We start from the raw sequence: 17,267 nt of genomic DNA on the forward strand, positions 1-17,267 counted from the left end.
AAGTCTCGTGGCGCCTCAGGTTCCCACAGATTTAATGTGACAGAACCTTTCGTGGACTTCCCCGGAAACATCAGATGCATTTCCAGCTGGCAGGGAATTTAATCATTTTACACTGTTTTGTATGATTTGTGGTATTTTATGTACTGTATTGTGATTTGCTCCTATTTTTATCGATTATAGATGAGTAATGATTGTAATCGATAAGTGTAAACTGTTTAATTATTACTTGCTGATGTTTAATTTTAGTGTTTACTATTGGATTCTAATGCATTATTCCATACTGCTTTGTTTGGTATAAGTTGTTTATTTTAATGTTATTGTGACTTTTAATACAGTGGTACCTTGGGTTACATATGCTTCAGGTTACATACGCTTCAGGTTACAGACTCCGCTAACCCAGAAATAGTACCTCGGGTTAAGAACTTTGCTTCAGGATGAGAACAGAAATCGTGCTCCGGCGGCGTGGCAGCAGCAAGAGTCCCCATTAGCTAAAGTGGTGCTTCAGGTTAAGAACAGCTTCAGGTTAAGAACGGACCTCCGGAACGAATTAAGTACTTAACCCGAGGTACCACTGTATAGGATCCGATCGTTACTATTAATGTTTATTATTATTATTATTATTATTATTATTATTATTATTATGTGTGTTGGAAGCTGCTCAACCCAGCCAGATGGGCAGGGTATGTACGTATGTATGTAAATAAATAAATAAATGTGGGTGCAAAGCCTCCTCTGCCATGGGGCCCAAAAAATGCCAAAGAGCAGCTCTGGGTGATGATGTCCCTAGCTTTGGGATGCTTTTTTCTTTTCTTTTTTAAAGATCTAATTTGTTGCTTTTTCACATGAAATAAATGTAATTTAAAATGCGATCAACTAACCTGCCATTCATTTCTTTACCTGCCTTCAGGCGCCAGGCGAAAACTCTTCTCCCGGGCCTTTGGCCTTTTCAACTGTGGGTGTCTGGGGAGGGGCTGGTCTTGTGCGTTCTTGCTTTGCGTGATGGTGCTTTGCATTTTGTGTTTCCATACTGCATACCAACCTGCGATCCTCGCCTGAAGGGTGGCATCTAAAATATTATTATTATTATTATTATTATTATTATTTAGAAGACATCTGAAGGGAATTTTTTAATGACTGATGTTTTAATATATTTTTAATCTTTTGTTGGAAGCCGCCCAGAGTGGCTGGGGAAACCCACCCAGATGGGCAGGGTAGAAAATAATAATAATAATAATAATAATAATAATAATAATAATAATAATAATAATAATTTGTGTTGGCAGCTGCCCAGAGTGGCAACCCAGCCAGATGGGCGGGGTAGAAATCATAAATTATTATTATTATTATTGAATAACCATGGGGAATTCTTGGGAAATCAGCTTCAAGCTGCCGCGTATGGGACGCTCGCTCAGTCCCAGCTGCTGAAGGCAAGGCGCCCGGCGGGCAGAGCGCCCTCTACCCTCTCTGGACTACTACTCCCGGCGTGCCTTGCCGCCAGCCGCGCCGGCCGGGGCCGATGGGAGCCGTAGTCCAGAGAGGCGGGGACCGCGCATGCTCTCCTCCTCCTCCTCCTTCGGCGAGCCACGTGACCCCGCCGGCGCATGCGTAGCGTCCTGTGTCCGCTCGGTGGGGCGCGAGGATGGGGGAGAGCTCGAGCCCCATCAGCGTCATCCTGGTCAGCTCCGGCAGCCGCGGGAACAAGTTGCTCTTCCGCTTCCCCTTCCAGAGGGGGCCCGGCAGCCCCGCCGCCCACACCGGTGAGGAGGAACGGCGCCCGCCGCAGCCGCTGCCCGCATTCACACGTGCACCACAAGCACACGCGACACCCTGACACGCGAGTGGGAAAACGGGGGGGGGGTGGAGGCGACGCGGGAGGGGAACCTGCTCCCTGAGAAGAGGTCTTGGGGGGTACACAGCATCTGCCAGGGAGGATTTAGCTGGGGTCAGACTAGATGACCCTGGGGGGGTCGCCTCCGACTGTACAGTTCTGTGATTCTGCGGAAAGGAGGGACCTTCCCACCCAGGGCAGAATGGTCACTCCGCTCCCACAAGGAGCGGCCATGGCCACCGGTTTGGGGGCGTTGCAACTGTGATTCAGAATGGGGCGCGAGAGGTGGGGGCATTATGTGGGGCACGGCTGAAATTCGAGACCCCCCAGGTCTCCTTTCTGCCCCACCTGCCTGCCTCTCCCCCCCCCCAGAGGGTGAGCCTGGCTGCCAACACGCTGCTCAGCTCCAGCAGCTCTGCCCTTGAACGCAGCAGGGCAGAGGGGGGCAAACCGAGAAGGAGCTGGCTGTGCCCTCCGGCAGCCTCCTTCCTGCCCCTCTGCCACTCCCAAAGGGCACCAGCCTCCCCTGGTCCTGCCCCCGCTGCCTGAGGCAGCCTCCTTCCCAATCCGGCTGCTGCGCTCAAGTCCTGCTCGCTGGAAGACCAGGAAGGGAAAGGGCTCTGGGGCCCAAGTCCTGCCCTGGGGGCTCCGCCTTGGGGCATCTGCCCCCCAGCAATACACACATGGCCGCTCTGTGTCCCGGCAGCTGGCCAGCTGGCCATTATTCTCTCTTCCCCTTTGGGAAAAGGATCTTGGGAAGGCAGTTCCCCAGCTGAGGAGCACCCAGGGACAAGAAGAGTGTAATAAAAGCCGGGGTTGCTGGATCAGGCCCAAAGGGGCCCCTCAGAGCCTGGCGTCCTTTTCTCCCCGCAGCCAACCAGATGTCTCCTTTTGGTCCTCGCATGCCTCCTGACATGCCCTTTCCCTTCTGGCTGAGCTCTGATAGGCATCTCAGGTGATTCTTGAGATCAACCATAAAGCCTTGGGGAGATGGCCGCCCTCGTAATACGTTGGGCTCAAGCCATGAGGTCAAAAGCGGCAACTTGAATTGTGCCACGGGCTCCCATTTCATATATAGCCCAGTCTGGATAGTTGGCCTAGGTGAAGATTTGACGTTTTCATCCCCAAAAAGTTTTTGATTTGCATTTCTACTGAAACGAGGCTGCATTTTAATGTTGTATTTTAATCTTGTTTTTAAGTTGTATTTCAATCAATTGTTTTTATACCCGGTGTTAGCCACCCTGAGCCTGGTCTTGGCTGGGGAGGGTGGGGGGGAGTTTAAATAAAATTTATTATTATTATTATTTGCTAAGAATTAGGTGGAAGAGGTTTCTGCTCTAACCCAAACCTCTCTGGCCTTCTGGACTTCCCCCCTTTTTCCTTTCCCAGGGAAACCGAGAAGCAGGTATGCCGTGAACAGTCTGGGCGACGGCGTCGAAGACCCCGATGGGGACTCCAGGTACGTAGGGCTCCTGTTCCCTTGAGTGCCAGCCCTCCTGCTGGTTGTCATGGGTTTGTGTAGAGAGCGTAAAAGACACCTTTGCACCTGGATCCTCCCCAGGTGGGATGTGCTGGAGTCCCAGAGCTCTGGCATGTAGGGCAAAAGGGGCGTTGGCTGGCTGGCTTGGGGCTGCTTGGATCCTGATCAAAGCGGACCCTGACCATCGCGGCTGGGGTGGGGGGTCACCTGTGGCTCCGCAGGTGTGGCAGGGAGGCGTGGCTTTTAATGCCGGGGTGTCTGTCTTGACTTAAAAAAGAGGTCTCTAGCAACCCAAGCATAAGACTCTTGCATGGGAAGTTCCTGCACAAGCATTGCTATATTATTTATTTATTCATTTATCCATTTGTATACCGCCCTTCACCCGAGGATCACAGAGTGGTTTACATTAAAAAACACAGAAATGCATAGCACAGTAACCAACAAAAACAATTACCCCCTCTCTCAGGTTTCAAAGGCCATAGATTGTTTAGTTGGCCCTGGGAAAAGAGGAATGTGTTGGTTGTTTGGTCCAAAAGAGAGCTGAGTTTCCTCTTTCCAGAAAACCAGAAAGTCATTGCAGTGGACAGGTCAGAAATGTTCCCCTGAACCCTGATGCTTCCAGATAAAATAACATGAAAAGGCAGTAAGGGCCTTCCTCTCTCACTTCCCCTTGAATTGGCAGCCAGGGAGTTTCCAGGTGAGCACCCGGTTGAGCCTCTCGTCTCCGCCTGGCCTGAATCAGGCCTCTGGGGCTTGTACTTGGTCACGTTTGTGATCGCAGTTCCCCAGTCATGACGGGGCTGTGCTCACCTTCAGCACGGGGCGGGGGGGCATATCTGAAGGAGGTATCTTGGGGAGAAGAGGAGCATTGGTGGCAGGAAAGGGGCAGGACGGGGTTGGGGGGCTCCTGGGGCCCCTGATGCAGCAGCTCCCCTGGCCCCACTGCTGGGGGATAGGGATAGGCTTGTGGGGGTTGCTGAATCCTGCTGCAGAGGCTGCCTCTTGCGCAGGACATAATAATAATAATAATAATAATAATAATAATAATAATAATAATAATTTATACCCCACCCTCCCCGGCCAGAGCCGGGCTCAGGGCAGCTAACACCAATAAAATTACAGTAAAAACACAATAAAGGTAAAGGTACCCCTGCCCGTATGGGCCAGTCTTGACATACTCTAGGGTTGTGCGCTCATCTCGCTTAAGAGGCCAGGAGCCAGCGCTGTCCGCAGACACTTCCAGGTCACGTGGCCAGCGTGACAAAGCTGCTCTGGCGAACCACCAGAGCAGCACACGGAAACGCCGCTTTCCTTCCCACTAGTAAGGAAAAACCAATTTAAAACCAATTTAAGATACAGGTTAAAATGCAATTTAAAATGCAGCCTCATTTTAAGAGTAGCCCATAAATCAAAACCGAAACCATAAGGGGAGGGAAACCTAAGGGTCAGACTGAGTCCAAACCAAAGGCCAGGCGGATCAGCTCCGTCTTGCAGGCCCTGCGGAAAGATAGGCATGAAGGTTGCTGCCGCTGTTCTGGGCTGGCACAGCCTGACAGTGTGGGGAGACAGTGCCCTTTGGGGGCCTTCATCTGCTGGGCAGTGATGCCCACCCATGGCATGGGCGGGGTTGCCTCCTGTGGCCCGAGGGTAAGGGGTGCCTAATAATAATAATAATAATAATAATAATAATAATTTATTATTTATTCCCCAGCCACTCTGGGCGCCTTCCAGCAGAATATTAAAATACAGTGATTCGTCAAACATTAAAAGCTTCCCTAAACAGGGTTGCTTTCAGATGTCTTTTAAAGATAAGATAGCTGCTTATTTCCTTGACATCTGGTGGGAGGGCGTTCCACAGGGCGGGTGCCACCACCGAGGAGGCCCTCTGCCTGGTTCCCTGTAACCTCACTTCTCACAGGGTGGGAATCCCCAGAAGGCCCTCGGAGCTGGACCTCAGGGCTTTAAAGTTCAGCAGCAGCACTTTGAATTGTGCCCAGAAACATACTGGGAGCCAATGCAAGTCTTTCCGGACGTGTGTTGTGGTCTCAGCAGCCGCTCCCAGTCCCCATTCTAACCCCAGCCAGGCTTTCAGGGTGTGTTACTCCCTTGAGGCGCTAGGCAAGGGCTTGTTCTCCAAGGAGCCTTTATTTATTTCAATATGTGGACAGTCCCCTAACCTCCAGGTGCCCAGTTTTGCAGCGTTGACGTTTTTGTGCCTTGCGTGACTTTGCCTGCTTGATTCTTGTGTTCTGTTTCCGCGTGGTGCTCATAGCCCCTGTTCCTGTTTTCAGAGAGCCCTGTCCGCTCACTGATGAGCAGGTGGTGTCGGGGTAAGACCAAACCTTCTCCGCCAGCAGCGCCTCTCTCTCTCTCTCGAATGGCTTCCCTGTCTCCACCATCTTCTCCTTCTCCTCGCACTTTGTTGCTCACTTCTCTTTCCCACCAAGCTGCAAATGTCACGGAACCACACGCTGGTGTGCAGGGAGGCCGGCAAAGGGCCTGAGAAACAGGCAGGTCAGCCAGGAAGGAAATTGCTGCTCAGGGGCAGAGCAAAAGGTCCCAGACCCCAAGGGCAGGGCTGGGGGGGGGGGAGAGACCCCCTGTGCCTGACACCCCAGTCAGTGCAGGCACCCCTGGGCTACACAGCCCATCAGTCTGACCCAGGAGAAGGCTGTTGCCTGCATTTCTGAAGGCCTTTCCGCCCCATAGCTGGAAGAAACAGCTACGCTGTGCTTTGCAGTGAGTGGGGAACTGATTTCTCCACGGAGACAAAAAGGTCATGTTTTCCCTTGAAGGCATTTGGGGGACACACTTGTCTGAAGACTGGCTGCTCTGCTCCAGTATCCAGGATGCAAGCTGACCAGCCTGCGGTGCAGACAGTGTGAGGCTCCTGTCGCCCTCCTTTTGCCTCTTCGTGACAAATGGTCCTGGCTCCCCCCCCCCCCGGGGGTCCTCAGTTCCAGCAGACTTGCTTAGGAGGCTTGCACAGGCCCCCAGCCCCTGTGATAGAAGTCCCTACCCAGGGGGAAGCTCAGAGGGACACACTGCAGGTTTGGCCCAGCCTCCCGTTTCAGAGACTCAGTGAGTGTTGCGGCTGTGGACCTCCGTCAGGGCAGGGTGGCTGGGACTTGACTGAGTGGCGCTCCTGCGTGTGCCCCACGGCTTTTGACCTGGGCCCCCAGAGGCTGCCCCCGGCCCCGTCTGCATTCCCTCTGCCTCTGGGGAGGCTGCCTCCCAGCGCTCAGAGCAATGGGGCGTCCTTCAGGGCTGTGGGGCTGGAGCAGCCCAGGAGGTTTTGCTCCCTTGCCCCCCGGCCGCCCTGTTCTGAACAGCTTCTCAAGAAGCTGACGGCTTGATGACTGCTGTCTCAGAGCACTGCCTGCCCTGAAGATGCTTGTTTAAAATAAAATACTTTGTGTGCCTTTAAAGCAGGTTTGCCTTTCTGTAGCTGCTCAAAGAGGCCGTCAAGTGGATTAAAACAAAGTCTCCAGCTCTGAATAAGCAGATGAGCTCTTAACAATAGTGGGAGGTGGGGAAGGGAGCCATATTCTCCTCTGCAACCCAAGAAACCTTTTTTTTTTAAGCTCAGTCGCTTTGGTTCTCTGCTTTCAGAGAAAGGTTGGGGGTAAGCACCCCCAATGCACAATTGCTACTCCTCTGAAAAGCCGCTCTAACTCATTTACAAAGTTTTTGGGCTTCCCGTTGCCAGAACAGAGGAGTGGAAGTGATCTGTGCGCCCCAGATTTCAAGTTTGGCTTCAAGTATTTTCTCAATTTCCAGAGGGGTCTCAGCAGCCGTGGGATTACAGTTGCAGCAAAAGCGGCAGGGAGTCTTTTCTGGGTGGTAGCATAGGAAAGGCACTGTGGTTCTCCAGCGGTTTGACTTTTCACCCCCACAGGCACACTCCATTGTCCCTCGAGACAGATGGAGGCCGGCAAGTGTTTGGAAAGCTGAATTTGCCCGTTTTCCAGATGTAACAAGACTTTGTTGAGTTTCTTGCTGTAGACACTTCTCCACTCATCCCCGGGTCATATTTCCATGCAGTCTTGTTCCCCCCACAGCAGGCCTGCTGTCTTCTCCAATGCCTCTGGTTTTGTGCGTGGCCTCCCTCGGCTGCGTTGTGCAGCCTCCTTGATCTCTTCTGCCGGGGCCGATAAGCTGGCAATCTCTCCCGGCCACGGCCCCTGCAGCTGCTGCCTGCACCCAGGGCAGGGCAATCTTTCTGGGTGAAGCTGAAGGGCAAAGAGGGCCGTAGGGCACAGCTTGTTCCGGGCCTCACTGTCTCCCTGGCGCCCGGAAGTTGGCCTCCTGTCAGCTGTGAGATGGGAAAGCAGCAGGCAAGACCCCCGTTGACCAGGCAGGTTTGCTGCTTCTGCCCGCAAAGCTAGTTTCTTTTTGAGTCATCCAGGCAGATGCTGACTGCCACGTTTACAGTTTCATGCCTTTTCCCCGAAGCTGAGCAAGCAGCAGCTTTGCAGAATATCCCCTTTGGTGGAGAGATGTGGGAAGGTTCATCGAGTCATAGAGTGGGAAGGGACCCCCCAGTGGCCATTTAGTCCACCCCCTGCAACGCAGGACTAAAGCATCCCTGACCACCTGGGACAGACAAAAGGAAGTCCTTCCCCACCCCACCCCTCCAAAAAACCTGCCCTTCTTCAGAGAGGATCCTTCCTTCTGGGGAACTTCAGGACTTTGCAGGCCACACATTTCCCCCCCCCCCTTTCCTGATGAACTTTGCCCATGCATAAATGCATCTTTTCCTCCACAGAAGGAAATCTGGGACACCGGCAGTGGGAGGAGAGACACAGGAAGGGCTTCTGAGTTTGGCCCTGGCCTGTGACTCCCAGCTGCAGACGGGTCCTTCTGGCCACCCCAAGACCTAAGGCTCTGGCGTCTCTGGGAGGGGGCCCTGGGGCTCAGCTGCTCCCTCCGCAGACACGCCTGAGGCAGGGAGCAGAGCTGGGCACACCTGTCCCTTTGGCCCAGGGAGCTCTTTTTCACAGGGATGGGCAGTCGGTGACCCCCCAGGTGGTGCTGGTACCCCTGACCATCGGAAGGCGCACAGCTGCCTCCTGGTCCCCAGCTCTGGAGCAAAGCCCCATCGCGCTGCCTGTCCTCAAGCGACCTGCCCGCCACACCTTCCTGCTTAGGGGAACTTCACCTGTCCTTCCAAACCGGCGCCTGCAAACTCTGCCTAATCTTTCCTCCTGAGAGCTTGTCATTAACGAAAGTTGCATGAGCCTCTGACGCTTTCCCTCTCGATATAATTCTGATGATTTGAAAGATGGTGATCTTTGCGGCATCTTAATTTCCCCCACCTGATGGACTCCAAGGTGCCCCAATGTCGTGTGTGTGTGTGTGTGGGTGTGTGTTTGTAGACTTAATGGTGACACAATGCATACCAATTCATCCCGCCTCCGGGACGGTGTGGGGCCTGCGCAAGTGCGTTTCTGATGCCCGTTTCTGCTCCTGAAGGTTCTCGGACGTCATCCTGGCAACGATCTTGGCTACCAAATCAGACATGTGTGGCAAGAAGTTTGAGCTGAAGATCGACAACGTCCGTTTCGTGGGACACCCCACCCTGGTGCAGCACGCCTTTGGGCAGGTAGGCCCCGCGGGCGCCAGGGCAGCCTGGGCACAGCCTGTGAGTCCCTCTGCTGCCCCGGCCCCTTTCCTGGTGGTTCAGCTGGCCAGTGGTGGGCTGGGAGGGGGAGCTCGGAGCAGCCCTGGAACAGGCCTGGGGGGCCAGCCCCAGTCGCCCAGTGCCGTCCAGCCAGATTGCCCCACAGGTGCCCCCTCTCACGCTCTGCTTTTGGGCCTGCTGGCCGGCCCCCAGGTGGCCCTTTCTCCCTCCATAATGTCATTCATTGCCGTGACGTCACCTCCTCTCCTCTCTGGGGAGCTGAACCCTTTCCAGCTCTCCTTCCAGGGGGGAGGTGTGTTTCCACACTTGCTTAGGGTGCACCAGTGGCGTAGCGTGGGTTGTCAGCACCTGGGGCAAGGCAAGATGGGAGGGGGGGTCTCCCCTCTCCCTGGCCACCCCTGTTCCTTTTCTTTGGCTTCTTCCTTGCCTCCAGGCTGCCTCCTCCACACAAGCCCAGGGAGGGGGCCACAGCCAGTGGGAAGGAAGATCAGGCTAGCAAGCTTTGTGGCTTGATTTGAATGATGGATTGACTCCATTTCTGCCTCGCCTTTTCCTCCAAGGAGGTGGCTTGTGTGGTTCTCTCCCCACCTGCTCATTTAATCCCCACAACGACCCTGTGAGGTAGGGGAGGCTGAGAAGCAGGGACTGCTGGGAGGGAGAGCCCACCTGAAGCCCGGCCACCTGGACCAGCCGCCTGATTCCCTAGCGTATGGCAGCTTACACCCACGTGAGGGTGAGGTAGTTCTGCAGCCCCACCACCCTCCCCAGCCCTCCCAAGACCCTCCTTGCCAGGGGCTGCCCCCTCCCCAGCTTCCCTCTCTTGGCTGCCCCCTTAAAAGTCCGGCTTGCTTTGCAGATCTCCAAGACAGACCCCTCCCCAAAGCGGGAGATGCCCACCATGATCCTCTTCAATGTTGTCTTCGCCTTGAGGGTAAGGACCCCCCCCCTGCCGTTTCCCGGGAGTCAGAGCCCAGGCGTGGGGGGCACCCCACATGTGCTGCAAGGTCCAGTGAGAATGTGGGGCTGGCTTGGGGGGTGCAGCAGGCTCTTCTGCACGGATGTGTGCCATCGAGGGTCTCCAGGCTGCTTGGGGGAGCCCGCTTGGGGGGGGGAGCCCCACCCCAGGAAAGGCTTCGGAGCCTTCCTTGCTTCTGCCACCCCCCAAGGGCCTGCCTGGGCTTTGGGTGGGGCAGGCGGGTGGGGCAGGCAGAGGCCCCAAACTGGTAATCAGCGGAGGAGCAGCTCTGTGACTCAGCAAAAGCTCCGAAAGCTGAGTCACGGTTTGCGGACCCGGGTAGCAAACATTATCGGCAGCCCGGCCCTCCTTAACTGGGGCTTGGCAGCCGCCTTCCAGCCCCCTCCGGCTTGCCTCTCTGGCCCCACCTTGCCAGCTGTGTGGGGCTGATAGCGGCCTCCACCTGTGGGTTAGAGGGAGGCCTGAGCAAGCAGCCTTCGTGGTCTCAGGGATGGGAGCTCTCAGGGTGGACAGCGATGGGGAGGCCCTTTGGCCGGTAGCCCAGACAGCGGCCTGTGGGTCAGGGACCCATCTCCAACCTCCCCGAGGCTGAGGGCAGGCAGGGGGGTTGCACAGCTGGTCTGCTCTGGTCTGCCCTCCCTCAGGACCGGGTCTCCTTGGGGGGGCTCAGAGAAATGGCTGGCCCACAGCAGGTGGGGCTAAGGGGCAGCCGCCATGATGTAGCAAAAGAGGAGCATCACTGGGAGCTTCAGGGCAGATCAAAGAAAGTCCTCCTTAAGGCAGGACAGAGTCAACTATGGAACTCACTGCCACAAGCTTTCAAAGAGGATTGGACAAATTCCTGGAGGGGGAGAGGGCTTCTCATGGCCCCTAGCTCTGCCATGTACCTGAATCCTGAAGAAGAGGGCTCTTGTGGCCTCATCCTGCTTGCTGGTTCCCCACAAGCGCCTGGTGCCACTGTGAGGGTAGAATCCTGGACCAGATGGGCCGTGGGCCTGATCCTGCAGTTTTAGTGGTTTTTGGCTTTTTTGCCAAATACAATTAAGCAAGTAAACATGCTTAATTAGATCTTGTTGTGGGGCATCTGAAAGCTTTTTTTAATTTTGACTATCTGTAAATTTATTTGTTATTTCAAATTAAAATTTTACAGGTATATATATCAAACATAAATCATGCAAACAAGATCCCAAGGAATCCCCTTGACTTCCATCCTCCCCTTTGTGGGTCCTAATTTAATCATTTCCTCCATCTTTTTTGATGATCCGAATCTTTTACTTCTCCACTGTGTCCAAAATTTGCCCTTAAACTACAAGTGATATTCCAGTCCTACTAATGATTTTAACTCTTTACAATGGTCTTTCCGCATTCCTCATTAAATATGTTGTCTTCCTGATTTCTGATTCTTCTGGTCATTTTGGCCATTGCAGCATAGTCCATCCACTTCACCTGCCATTCTACTCTCGTCTTCTTCCCATCTCTTGACTTCTTGAAGAGTACCAGGTAGATGGACTAATTTGCAGCTAAAAGGACCCAAAGGTTCTGATAGGCTTTTGCGCACATAAATGTGAAAACCCCAAAACAGAGCCAGTCCTGGGCTCCAGGCCACGGCTTCCCCCAAGTCCTCTGGCTGAGCTGGTTGGGCCCCTTCTGTCTGGCGGCCAGACTGCCCTGCCTGCCCCCTTCCCAGCCTCCTCTCTCCCCCCGTCTGCCCCTTAGGCCACCGCGGACCCCTCGGTCATCAGCTGCCTGCACAACCTCTCTCGCCGCATCGCCATTGTCCTCCAGCACGAGGAGCGCCGCTGCCAGTACCTCACGCGAGAGGCCAAGCTCATCCTGGCCATTCAGGACGAAGCCTCTGCCATCTCGGAAAGTGAGTCCGGCCGGATCCAGGGGCCGCAGGGAGCCCTTCTCCTGCTTTCCCCCCACCCTCAGGCCAGGCATCTGTCTGGCCCTCGTGGGCTCAGCTGGGCAGGGGCTTTATTATTATTGAGTTATTAGATTTGTATCCTGCCCTTCACCCAAAGATCACAGGGCGGTACGCCCTGCCTGCTGTTTGTGGCACTTCCAGCGGCCATGGGGGGGGGGGTTTGGCATGTCCATTTGGAGCTGGGGGGTGAGGAGGTTTCCTGGGGAAGCCCTTTGAAGATCCCGGAAGCCACACCTGGCTGTTGTTCCCCTCCTCCAGCGCCTGAAGGGCCCCAGTCGCCTTTCCTCCACATCCTCCCCAAGTGCAAGCTGGCCAGAGACCTGAAGGAGGCTTACGACAGGTAAGCATGGGCTGGGGGGCCGCCTGTCAGTTAGGATTAGCCGAGAGGGGTCCCTTCCGACTCTGCAATTCTACACTTCTATGATTCGAAGTCAGTCTTTGGGGTCTCAGCCCTGGGGTGGGTGTGGGGGGAGCTGAAGGTTGAAAGCCCAGGAGAGGCCTCTGCCCCAGATGTTGCTCTGGCCCCTGGGTAGTAGTAATAATAATAATAATAATAATAATAATAATAATAATAATAATAATAGAAAAATTATTATTATTATTATCAATAATAATAATAATATTAATAATGTATTTATATCCTGCCCTCCCCAGCCAAAGCTGGGCTCAGAGCGGCTAACAACACTAAAAGTAACACAGCATTCTAAATTCAGTTCAGAATAAATTCAGAATCAAATTAATGGCAACCATTGGGTTAGAGTTCTATGAGGATTACAGAAGGAGAGAGGGGGTCAGACTGAGCCTTGGCCAAAGGCCTGGTGGAACAGCTCTGTCTTGCAGGCCCTGCAGAAAGATGTCAAGTCCCGCAGGGCCCTAGTCTCTTGTGACAGAGCGTTCCACCAGATCGGGGCCACAGCTGAAAAAGCCCTGGCTCTGGCCGAGGCCAGCCTAACCTTCCTGTGGCCCAGGATCTCCAAGATGTTTTTATTTGCAGACCTTAAGGTTCTCCGTGGGACATACCAGGAGAGGCGGTCCCGTATGTACGAGGGTCCTAGGCCGTATAGGGCTTTAAAGGTTAAAACCAGCACCTTAAACCTGACCCTGTACTCTACTGGGAGCCAGTGCAGCTGGTATAGTACCGGGTGAATGTGGTCCCGTGGCGAAGACCCTGTAAGGAGTCTTGCCGCGGCATTCTGCACCCGCTGGAGTTTCTGGGTCAGTCTCAAGGGCTGCCTGCCTGGGCCTTTTTGCAGCTTTCCCAGCTCTGCAATACCCTTTTTGCGGTGAGGCAGCTAGAACGGCACTCAGGTGCCCTCCCGCCCTCCCTCCCTCCCTCTCTGCAGTTACGGCTGCTGCTATGAGCTTGGGTCAGGCTCCCAGTTGCCCAGCGCCACCTGGTGGCCATCGACGGGGCTGCAGAGGGAGCTGCAGCTGGTGGCTCCTGTTCTTTATTATAATAGAACAGCCAAACCTCGGTTGTCGAATGCAATCCATTCCAGAAGACGGTTCGACTTCTGAAACGTTCGACAACCGAGGTGCAGCATCTTATCAGTTGCCAGAGCTTCTTGCACTCAAGCGGAAGCTGCGTCGGGCGTTTGGGTTCCAAAAAACGTTCAAAAGCCCGGAGCATTTATTTCTGGGTTTCCTGGATGCGGGAGCCAAAACGTTTGAAAACGGAGCCGTTCAAGAACAGTTTTATTATTTGTACCCCTCCCACCCGATGGAGTTGCCCCAGCCACCCTTGGCTCAGCCAGTGTGAGAGAGGGGGGCTGTCCCTTTGAGTCGAGGGTCAAGCCCTTTGTCGAGGGGGCCTGCGGCTCAGTCCCTGCCAGGGCTGGGGGCTCTGGGCCACGCGGCCTCTTCCACCTGCTCTCTGTCCCCTGCAGCCTCTGCACGACAGGCGTGGTCCAGCTGCACATCAACAACTGGCTGGAAGTGAGCTTCTGCCTGCCCCACAAAATCCACTACGCTGCCTCTCGCTTCATCCCTCCGGAAGCCATCGAGCGGAGCCTCAAGGCCATTCGGTAAAGACCGGGTCGTAATAAAATGGGGGGAGGGGTTGTTGTGCTGCTTCCTGGTCCCAGAGTGCGTCTGGATCTGTGCTTTGGGGGGCAGTGGGGTCCCTCTGCAAGACCTGTGTTGCAGGAGGGTTGGCCTAGATGACCCTGGGGGCCCCTTTGCAGCCCTGCAGTGCTGCCAGTGTCTGTGTGCCCCCGTCTCTCCCCCCCCCCGCTCAGGCCGTACCACGCCTTGCTGCTGCTGAAGGACGAGAAGGCGCTTCTGAACGAGCTGCCGCTGGACTGCTCCCCCGCCCTGGTGCGCGTGGTCAGGACCACCTCGGCCGTCAAGAACCTCCAGCAGCTGGCCCAGGACGCCGACCTGGCGCTGCTGCAGGTGAGGGGGAAGGGGGGCTGGTGTCTGGGGGCTGCCGGCAGAAGCGCCACCCGCTCCTCCATTCTGGGCGGGCTCCAGCAAGGCCTCCAGCCTGCTCCCTGGCCAAAGGGACTCTCCGCTTTGACTGCCATTGTTCCTGCATTGCAACGCTGTGATTCTGTGAAGACCCCCCTCGCCGGATGCCCCAGTGGGAATCCCAGGGGCCTCGGAGGGCATTGAGGCAGCAGCTGCTCCTCCCCACCTCCTGCTCTGTGCCTCACTCAGGACTAGTAGCTCTGATGCCGCTGTTGCCCGGATAGGTTGGCACCTCGACTAGGGGGCTTCCCCCCCCCCGCCAAGCCCGGAGCAGTAGCTCCTCCTGTGACCCTGGTCGGCACCCACTGCTGCCCCTCCCTCGCTGCTGCTGTTTCTTCTGTGGGGCTGGGGGAGGCTCTGTTCTTGGCCTGGAGCTAGGTCTCTTATGTGGCTATCTGGGAGATGGGGAGGGACGGTGCTCAGTCCCCTCCTCACTCAGGGGGCCTCCTCAAAAGCGGAGCCGGTGTCCCCAAGTCGACAGGTGAGAAAAGCAGGTGGGACCCAGGAGATTCCCATGGGGGGGTAGGCACTTTTGTGGCTGGAGGAGAGGCCAGGCAGTTTCTGAGAAAAAGGGAGACTCCCTAGATGTGACCCCGATCCAGGCCTTTTCTCCCTGGCGAAGCAGCTTCCTCCTGCCGCTTGGGCCCAGGAACCTGGGGAGGTTCTGCTGGTGCTGAGTGCGAGTCTTCCCCTTCCCTCCCTGCGGCAGGTGTTCCAGCTGGCAGCGCACCTGGTCTACTGGGGCAAGGCCATCATCGTCTACCCGCTGTGCGAGAACAACGTCTACATGCTGTCTCCCAATGCCAGCATCTGCCTGTAAGTCTCTGGGCATCCAGCTCTGCCGAGTATGAAGCAAGACTCGCATCCTGTCCCGTCCCCCCCCGATGCTGGCCTCTGGGGAGGCTGGGGGGTTCATGCAGAGAGACCCCCCCCGACCTCCTGCCTGCTCTTCCTCTCCCCCCACAGCTACTCCCCTCTGGCGGACGACTTTGCCTGCCAGTTCCCCGGCCATGACCTGCCTTCCGTCCTCTCCAAGTTCTCCTTGCCAGTGTCCCTCTCTGAGTTCAAGGACCCCCTGGCTCCCCCCGTGCAGGAGGTAAGCTGCCCCTGGCACCCCTCACCCAGCTGGCCCCTGGGCAGCCCCACCCCACTGAGCCCCTCTTTGCCTCCCCCCCACCAGACTCAGCTCATCCAAATGGTCGTCTGGATGCTCCAACACCGACTGCTCATCCAGCTGCACACCTACGCCTGCCTGATGGTGCCCCCCAAGGAAGAGGACGTCCGGCCCCGGGCGGAGGAGATGCCCCTGGCGGCCAGAGTTGGGGGGCGCAGCCTCAGCACCCCCAACGCCCTCAGCTTTGGCTCCCCAAGTAGGTGGTGTGTGTGTGTCTTTTGGAGCCTTGCTGTGAAGGGGTCCTGGGTCGCTGAGTCTGTCTCCATCTTACCTTCTGCCAGATGCTCCAGATGTTTTCCCCATCATACTTCTGGGCGTAATAGGCTTTACTGTTTTTATTTAGTTTGTTACCTTTATACGCAATATAAAAACAGAAAATGAGAACACAAAATGCATAACCTAATAACAAATACCCCGAAAAGCTGCACAGCCCCCTCTCCACAAACATAAGCCGTAGATTTTTTTATCAGTCCAAGGCCTGGTTAAAGAGGAACGCTTTTGCCTGGCCCCTAAAGCGAAGGAATGAAGGCGCCAGGCGAGAATCCCAGGGGAGAACATCCCACAGGCAGGGAGCCACTGCAGCCAAGGCCCCGTTTTGAGCTGCGGCTGTGGCTGAGTTGCCCCATTTGTAGGAAAGGCTCTCCTCTACTCCAGCGAAAGATGGGAAGAGGTTGTGGGGGATCCTGGGGCTTTTGCAAACGCCACGCGAGCTTCAGCCCCCATCCGTCTGCACAACAAATCTTGTATGGCCTCATCCTTCCACACCCTTCACAGAGCAAGGGGTGGCAGTGGCGGCTCTCCACACGAGCATTGCTCTCTCCACACGAGGCGCATGCATGCATGCTCTGCCCAGGCTGCTCTTTGCATCTCTCCCCCTTTGCTTTGGGGGCCCTCTCACGACAGGACAGGAGTCTGCCTCAGTTGGGTGTTTCTGAGAGGGTGCACATGAGCCCCATGGGCAAGGGGGAAGCCGAGGGGGGTGGCCTGCTCCACGCTCCCTTGCGTCTTTGTCCCCCCCAGCCAGCAGCGATGACATGACGCTCACCAGCCCCAGCATGGACAACTCCAGCGCAGAGCTGCTGCCCGGAGGAGACTCCCCCGTGAACAAGCGCATGACCGAGAACCTGCTGACCAGCCTCCCGGAGCACGAGCGAGAGGCCATCCTCAGCGTCCCAGCCGCCCACAACCCCGAGGACCTGCGCACCTTTGCCAGGTAGGCAGGCAGCTGCCTTCAAAGAACGAAAGGGCCGGGTGGGGCGATGGCTGGTTCTGGGAAGAGGGCAGAGTCCCTAGGGCGGCCACAGCCAGGATTTTTGTTAGGGGGGCAGAGCCAGTGTGATTTGTCAGTTAGTTAAGTATTTCTGTTGTTTTACTTGATCTGGCCCCCCCTCCTGGCTACACCCATGGCTTCTGTAATTTGAAGACCATTTCTGAAGGAGGCCCTAAAGCTCACAATGAGCAGCTGAGATGAGCAGCCCCTGCCCTGTTCCAGCCCCTTCAGACCCCCCCCTTCTGCCTTTCTGCCCACTGCACAGGGTGGGGGGAGCTGCCCTTCTCCCCCTGACTTCTGGCACCTGCAGCCGTTTCTTCCTTTGGGGGGAAAAAGGTTGCTCTGGGAGAGCGGAGAGATCAAGGGGGAGGTTTGGGGGCTGCCCTGCCCGTCCCTTGCAGCTCTCCTGGCTGAGCTGGGGGGTCCTGGGACCAGCGACCGCCCTGTCTTGGGTTTCCCGCTGGGGGCTCCTTGCCCAGGCTGCAGCTGCTACCCCCCA

At 55.8% G+C, this 17,267-nt stretch overlaps 1 protein-coding gene across 5 annotated transcripts in view; it reads left to right on the plus strand.

Moving 5' to 3' along the window:
• The window catches only part of NPRL3 (NPR3 like, GATOR1 complex subunit), a 30,283-nt gene that overhangs the window by 12,044 nt on the left and 972 nt on the right, over positions 1-17,267 (plus strand). The window contains exons 1-13 of one of the 5 annotated variants that reach the window (XM_083474918.1): positions 1,608-1,757; positions 3,218-3,287; positions 5,600-5,638; positions 8,784-8,913; positions 9,809-9,883; positions 11,645-11,798; positions 12,114-12,195; positions 13,742-13,879; positions 14,093-14,249; positions 15,034-15,140; positions 15,291-15,420; positions 15,505-15,694; positions 16,519-16,711. In XM_083474918.1, coding sequence (XP_083331044.1) covers positions 1,640-1,757; positions 3,218-3,287; positions 5,600-5,638; positions 8,784-8,913; positions 9,809-9,883; positions 11,645-11,798; positions 12,114-12,195; positions 13,742-13,879; positions 14,093-14,249; positions 15,034-15,140; positions 15,291-15,420; positions 15,505-15,694; positions 16,519-16,711 — 1,583 coding nt within the window. In that variant the 5' untranslated portion in view covers positions 1,608-1,639. Of the gene's footprint in view, positions 1-1,575; positions 1,758-3,217; positions 3,288-5,599; positions 5,639-8,783; positions 8,914-9,808; positions 9,884-11,644; positions 11,799-12,113; positions 12,196-13,741; positions 13,880-14,092; positions 14,250-15,033; positions 15,141-15,290; positions 15,695-16,518; positions 16,712-17,267 lie in introns of those variants that run through there. The other 4 variants (XM_083474915.1, XM_083474919.1, XM_083474917.1 and 1 more) reach the window with 4 other exon arrangements.

This window comes from Podarcis liolepis (assembly GCF_965112155.1).
Source record: "Podarcis liolepis genome assembly, chromosome: 14".
Taxonomy (NCBI): Eukaryota; Metazoa; Chordata; class Lepidosauria; order Squamata; family Lacertidae; genus Podarcis; species Podarcis liolepis.